The sequence below is a fragment of the Melospiza melodia genome, chromosome 5, assembly GCF_035770615.1.
Source record: "Melospiza melodia melodia isolate bMelMel2 chromosome 5, bMelMel2.pri, whole genome shotgun sequence".
NCBI classification, from domain to species: Eukaryota; Metazoa; Chordata; class Aves; order Passeriformes; family Passerellidae; genus Melospiza; species Melospiza melodia.
Window position 1 is genome coordinate 89724552 of NC_086198.1, and position 6463 is coordinate 89731014.

The 6463-nt window shown below is 64.4% G+C and overlaps 1 protein-coding gene across 1 annotated transcript; it reads left to right on the forward strand.

The window, feature by feature from the left end:
• The first annotated feature begins 424 nt into the window (after positions 1-424).
• EGR4 (early growth response 4) lies at positions 425-2488 on the forward strand. The gene is made up of 2 exons (XM_063158060.1): positions 425-894; positions 1174-2488. The coding sequence occupies exons 1-2, from the start codon at positions 756-758 to the stop codon at positions 2481-2483; spliced, it is 1449 nt and encodes a 482-aa protein (XP_063014130.1). The 5' UTR covers positions 425-755; the 3' UTR covers positions 2484-2488.
• Positions 2489-6463: the final 3975 nt, after the last annotated feature.

Genomic DNA, 6463 nt, shown 5'->3' on the forward strand with positions numbered 1-6463 from the left:
GGGGATGCTGGGCACACGCGCGCACCGAGCGGCAGAGATCTGTTAAAAATATCGCGATTATTAGTTAAAAAGAGAGAAGGAAGGGGGGGAAAAAAATGAAAAACAGAGCGAGAGAAAAGGGGGAGGGGAGGGGGGAGGGGGGAGGGAAGGGCATCGCGTCACGGGAGAGATTTCCTTATTGGGACTCCCTAGCCTACATCCTGAGTCCATATATGGGCATTTACGTCACGGCAGCCTCACTGGGGACTCCAGAAATGGCTGCGGCGGAAGGTCGGAGCAGCCCCGCTCCCGCTATAAAGGGGGCGGCGGGGAGGGAGCTCCGGGTGTCCGCTCGGGCTGCGCCGCCGCCGCCGCCGGGCCCTGCCTGCGCCCCCCGCCCGGGCCCTGCCCCCGCAGCGCCCCCGCAGCGCCCGGGCCCCCCGCCCCTGCACCTCCCGCACCCCCCAGCGTCACCCGCACGGTCCCCGCCACCTGCCCCGGGCATCCCCCGCACCGGCCCGGGCTCCCCGAGCGTGGCCCGGCTCATCCCCGAGCATCCCTGGCATCGGTGCGGGCGCTCCGAGCGCTCCCAGCTCAACCCAGGCTCGCCCCGAGCATCCCCGGGCTCGCCCGCAGCACCTCCCGCCTCGCCCCCGAGCACCCAGCGGCTCATCCCGGGCACTCCCCGGCTCATCCCGGGCTCCTCCCGGCCCTCCCCGAGCATCCCCGGCTCGTCCCAGCCCGGCCCCCCCGCTCCGGCCGCGTCTCCAGGGAAGATGCTCAACGTTATGGATTTCTCCTGCCCGGATCCGCTCTACTCCAAGTACGAGGAGAGCTGCGAGATGAAAACCGGAGACCTGCAGGGCTTGGGGCAGCCTGAGCAGCAACTTCTGGCAGAGGCCGATTTCCTTGGAGGTAAGGTTGGGCAGGGATGAGGGACCCCGCGGGGAATGCTCGCTGGATGATCCAGGAGCCGGGAACCTGCCCCTCCTCCGCCCTCAGCCCTGCCCGGGGGTGCAGCGAGCGCGGGGCGGGGGTCCTGGGGGTCCCGCTGGGGGAGGGGGCGAGCCCAGGGCTCCCTGTGCGTTCGGGGACGGAGACCTCGCCGTGACGCAACAGCTCCCGCTGCTCCCGCATCCCGCCCCCGGCCCCGCAGCCCCGCAGCCCGCTCACCGCCGTCCCCTCTGTTCCCAGGTGAGCTGCTGGGCGTCCCCGGCAGCGGCGGGGCCGTGGATTACTCGCTGCTGGGCAGCCAGCCCTCGCCTTCCCTCAGCTACACCGGCAGCTTCTTCATCAAGGCGGTCCCGGAGCACCCGCAGGACCAGGAATCCCTCTTCAACCTGATGTCGGGCATCCTGGGCATCTCCCCCTTCGCCTCCTCCGAGGGCCACCAGCGGCACCTGGACGCTCTTTACCCCTGTCCCGAGGTGGCTCCGAGCCAGCTGGACCTGTACCCGTCGTGCCAGCCCGAGATGAGCGGGTCCAGCCCGGCCCCGTTCACCGAGCCGGGCTACGGCGCCTTCCCCGCGGCCGAGGGCGCGCAGCCCCTGCCGGGAAACACCTCGCAGTGCTTCTTCCAGCCCAAGCTGCTGGACAGCAAGCAGGACATCAAGCTGTCCTCCGGCTCCCCGCCCCTGGACAAGTTCAAAGGCGCCTGTGCCCAGTGGGAGCCGCTCTCGCAGCAGCACCAGGCCTACCTGCCCGCCGCCTTCCCCTCCGCCGAGGGCTTCCCGGCCCCCGAGGGCAGCCAGGGGCTGTTCCCCGCGCTGGGCTCCAAGATGGAGAGCGTCTTGTCCGTCAGCTGCCAGCCGGAGCTCGGCAGCCTGGCCGAGGACGCCGCCTGCTTCGGAGCCCATCTGGGCTTCGGCTGCGAGCCAGAGAACTTCCCGGCCCGCGGGGACTTCGCCGACAGCAAGATCCACGCCCTGCCCGCGCCGTTAATGCCGGACTTCGAGGCCTCCTTGGCCCAGCCCGAGGTGCTGCCGGGCCTGCTGGGCTCCGCCGAGCTGCTCCATCCCCACCCGTCTCCGTCCGTGCCTCCCCCGGAGTTCCTGGGCCCGGCCCCGCCGCTGCCCTCGCTGCTGCCCGCCGGCCCCGCCGCGCTGGCCGAGCCCAAGAAGAAGGCTCGGCGCAGCAAGTGCTCCTCCAAGTGCTTCTGCCCCAAGCCCCACGAGAAGGCGTTCGCCTGCCCGGTGGAGAACTGCGTCCGCAGCTTCGCCCGCTCCGACGAGCTCAACCGGCACCTGCGCATCCACACGGGCCACAAGCCCTTCCAGTGCCGCATCTGCCTGCGCAACTTCAGCCGCAGCGACCACCTCACCACGCACATCCGCACCCACACCGGCGAGAAGCCCTTCTCGTGCGACACCTGCGGCCGCCGCTTCGCCCGCTCGGACGAGAAGAAGCGGCACAGCAAGGTGCACCTCAAGCAGAAGGCGCGGAGCGAGGAGAAGCTCAAGGGCTTGGGTTTCTTCTCGGTGGGGCTGTCCTTCGGCCCGCTCTGAGCCCCAGCGCGGCCAGCGGCGTTCCCGAGGTTCCCGAGCTCTCGCCGAGAGCCGGAATGGGCTGGGCTGGGCTGGGGGTCCCTCCCGGGCGGCCCCGAGAGGCGGCAGAGCCGGGCCGGGCCCAGGGCGGATGCGGGAGGCGAGCGGAGCTCCCGGCGGGGATGGCAGCGGAGCCAGCCCGGAGCGCGGCACTGAGCCATCCCACAGCTCCCGCTCCGAGCAGGGGAGCGGAGAGCCCTGTACAGACAGACAGACAGACAGACAGACGGACACACATCACCACCGACGGGTGGACACAGCGCTGGGAGCGCCCCGCTGTGATTGCCCAAGGCAGCGCTTCCCAAGATGCTCCTGCCTGGAGATTGTCCGGCCGACAGACGGACAGACGGACAGACATCGCCACCGACGGGGTGCGCTGGACACTCAGCGCTGGGAGCGCCCCGCTGTGATTTCCCGAGGCGGCGCTTCCCAGGATCCTGGCATGGATTCCAGCGCTTCCCAGGATGCTCCTGCCTGGAGATTTCCCGTCCGACAGACAGACGGACGGACAGACATCACCACCGACGGGGTGGACACTCAGCGCTGGGAGCGCCCCGCTCTGATTTCCCAAGGCAGCGCTTCCCAGGATCCTGGCATGGATTCCAGCGCTTCCCGACAGGGGTAAAGAGCTCCAGGTCCTGCCTGGAGATTTTCCAGCCGGCACGGTCGGGGCTGCGGCTGCTCCCGTCCTTTCTCCCCAGGGAGAGAGACCCCGCCGGGCTCTGGCAAGCGGTGCTAACAAGCCCTTGGGAAAGGTGATTTCAGTATTATTATTATTATTATTATTATTATTATTATTATTATTATTATTATTATTATGTTTGTAAAAAGAAAAGGCCTCTATCAGGAATATTTCAAATTTGTGTCTATTTTTCTAATTAAAGATCTGAGCTGATCCAAGCCCTCGCTGAGGTTGCTCCTCTCTGCCTTTCCATCCTGTGTTTCTGTTGGGGTTTTGACCTCTGCTGCTGCATTTTGGGTGAAAAAAAAAAAAAAAAAAAAAAAAAAAAAAAAAAAAAAAAAAAGGTGCTTCCATATTTAGCCGGGAGAAAAAGATCCATCAGTGCAGAGAGAGCTCCTGAGCGTCCCCAGAGCCCAGGTGGGGTCATCCCCAGGTGGGGAGGAGGGCTCCATCCCGGGAGGAGCAGGAATCCTTGCTCCCTGTGCTGGGTCTCCCTCCAGACACAGGACGTGGCTCTGGGATGCTCTATTGGGGCTGGTCCTGCAGGAATCTGCCCCTCTCCCCTGGGGCCCCCAAAGCCCAGCCCAGAGCCCCCATTCCGGGATCCTGGCTCCCAGTGGGATGTGGATGTCCCACACTCCACCCTCAGGAAATAGGATGAGGTTCCCATTCCCCATTTCCAGCCTGGCTCAGCCCCAGGGTTGGAGAGATCCAGGCAGGCAGGATGGGGAGCCCTGCACAAGGAGAGGCTGTTTGTCCCTCCCTTTTGGGGTTTTAGATGCTAGAGGGATGCTGGTTCCCCTCTCCGGGAATGGCACAGGAGACGCCGCTGCAGCCAGGAATGTCCCTCCCATGAAGAACCTCCCTCCTGTGGTGGTAAAAAATCAGTGACAATCCCGAAATCCCACAGTCCCGCCCTTCAGGGGAGGTGCTCGATGGGGCACGCCGCGCTTTGGTTAATCTCGTTAATCAGGAGAAGGTGCCGTGGGATGGAGGCAGCAGGGCCAGGCCATTGTCATGGATGCTCAGGTGATTTAGGGGTGATGCTCCTTTGCTGGCAGAGGGAGGGGCGCAGATCGATCTGCTCTTTCCTTTCCTGATGGATTTTGTCCCCTCCTGCAGCCCTGGAGAGCAGGATCTGCCCCTTAGCCATATCATGAAGGAGACAGGGGTAACCCTGTTTTATTCCTTCATGCCCCTCATCCCTTTGTCAACATGTGGGCTGCAGCATTCTGGGGCTAAACACCTGTAATCCCAGAAAATCCAGGATCCCAGGCCTCCCAGAAAATGCAGTGTCCCATTAATCCCAGAAGATCCAGTGTCCCAGGTGTCCCAGAAGATCCAGTGTCCCAGGTGTCCCAGAAAATCCAGGGTCCCAGGTGTCCCATCAGAATCCAGTGTCCCAGGTGTCCCAGTAATCCCATAAGAACCTGGTGTCCCAGGTAAAATCCAGTGTCCCAGGTGTCCCAGAAGAACCCAGTGTCCCAGTAATCCCAGAAAATCGAGGGTCCCAGGTGTCCCAGCAGAATCCGAGCTCCCATGGGCTGTGGAGGCCCTGTGGAGCTGGGGTGGGAAGCTGGGCAGGCCATGGGGGGTTGGTAACAGAGATGGGATGTGGGAAGGGGCCAGGAGGAAAGCTGGATAAGAGGGAAATCTCGAATTTCCCCTCAGATGCGTCCCTGAATTCTCAATCCCCCATGGCACCCAAGGGTGCTGGTGACCCTCGGGTGAGCCCTCCCAGGGTGTGGGAGCCCAATCCTGAGCCAGGACCACTCCAAGGGGTGCAGGTGTCCCCAGAAGCCCGGGAAAACCTTTTCTGGGGGTACAGCCCAGCTTTATGGTCAATAAGGAGCCCAGGTTTCCTTTGGGAAGGGCTGGGCTGGCCACTCCCTGGGGATGCAGAATCCTGCTGGGCAGCAGAGCCGAGCTCTCCCTGCACCTCTGGCCATCAATGATGCACGAGGCCTTGATTAATACCCCTCAGGAGACCATCCATAATTGATGGGAGCCTGGAGCTCTGCAGAGGCAGCGCTCCAGCCTTGGCCCTCTGCTCCTCTGGCAGCGCTGCCAGGAGGTGGGAGGGATGGGGCACACCCCAGAGCCATTCCACAGCCACCTCACACACCCCACACACCCCAGAGCCACCCCAGAGTCTCCCCACAGCCAACCCACAGCTTCCATAGCCACCCCACAGCCACGCCACAGCCACCCCAGAACCACCCCACACTGCCCACAGCCACCCCACACTGCCCACAGCTACCCCACAGCCTACCCAGAGCCACCCCACAGCCTCTGGGGCAGGTGCTCCAGGCTGGGCTGGCAGTGGGCACACATGCAGGGGGGACAGGGGTGGCACCCCATGTCCCAGGGGATGGGGACACCCTCCTGCCCCCGTGTCAGCACCACCCTGGGCCTGGCACTGCCATCCCCTGCACACACAACCCGTGCCCACCCCAGAGAGGGAACATGGCAGTGCCAGATCCCTTTGGCACGGGCACCAGGCTGAGGGGCTCAGGAGCTGGATCAGGATCAAGCCAGGCTTAAACCAGAGTGCTCAGGGACCAGCTGGGGATGGAGCCAAAAGGGGATGCTCAGGACTGAGCCAGGACCAGGGCAGGGATTAACCAGGGCAGCCTCGGAGCCAACAGGAGCAAGCTGGGAACCAGCCCAGGGTACTCGGGACTGCACCAGGACCAAGGCAGGGATCAAGCCAGGATGGTCAGGGACACAATCAGAACCAAGGCAGGGACAAAAGCAGGGTGCTCAGGGACACAATCAGGACCAAGGCAGGGATTAATCCAGCATGATCAGGAACCAGCTCAGGACCCAGCCAGGGACCAAGCCAGGGTGTCAAGGACTGGAGCAGGACCGAGGCAGGGACCAAGCCAGGGAGCTCAGGGACACAATCAGGGCCAAGGCAGAATACTCGGGGACTCAATGGGGATCAAGCCAGGGATGAAGACAGGATGATCAGGGACTGTCCTGGGACCCAGCCGTGTCTTGGCACCTGTGCTCAGCCCGGGATGGGGCAGGAGCAGCTCAGGTGCCCAGGCTGGCCCCACACCTGCCACTGCAATCCCGGAAGGATGCTCAGGGGGATCCCGGCCGGGGGCTGCCAGGGCCAGTGGGCACAGGGGGTCTGAGCCAGGGGCGACGGGCACAGGGGGCTGGGGGCTGCCAGGGGCGATGGGCACAGGGAGTCCGAGCTGGGGGCTGCCAGGGGCCGGGGGCTGCCAGGGGCGATGGGCACAGGGGGTCC

Bases quoted from the DNA above. Each gene is read 5' to 3' on its own strand.
- EGR4 (XM_063158060.1), top strand. From the start codon at position 756: ATGCTCAACGTTATGGATTTCTCCTGCCCGGATCCGCTCTACTCCAAG. The intron at 895-1,173 runs GTAAGGTTGGGC...CTCTGTTCCCAG, and splicing joins AGAGGCCGATTTCCTTGGAG to GTGAGCTGCTGGGCGTCCCC.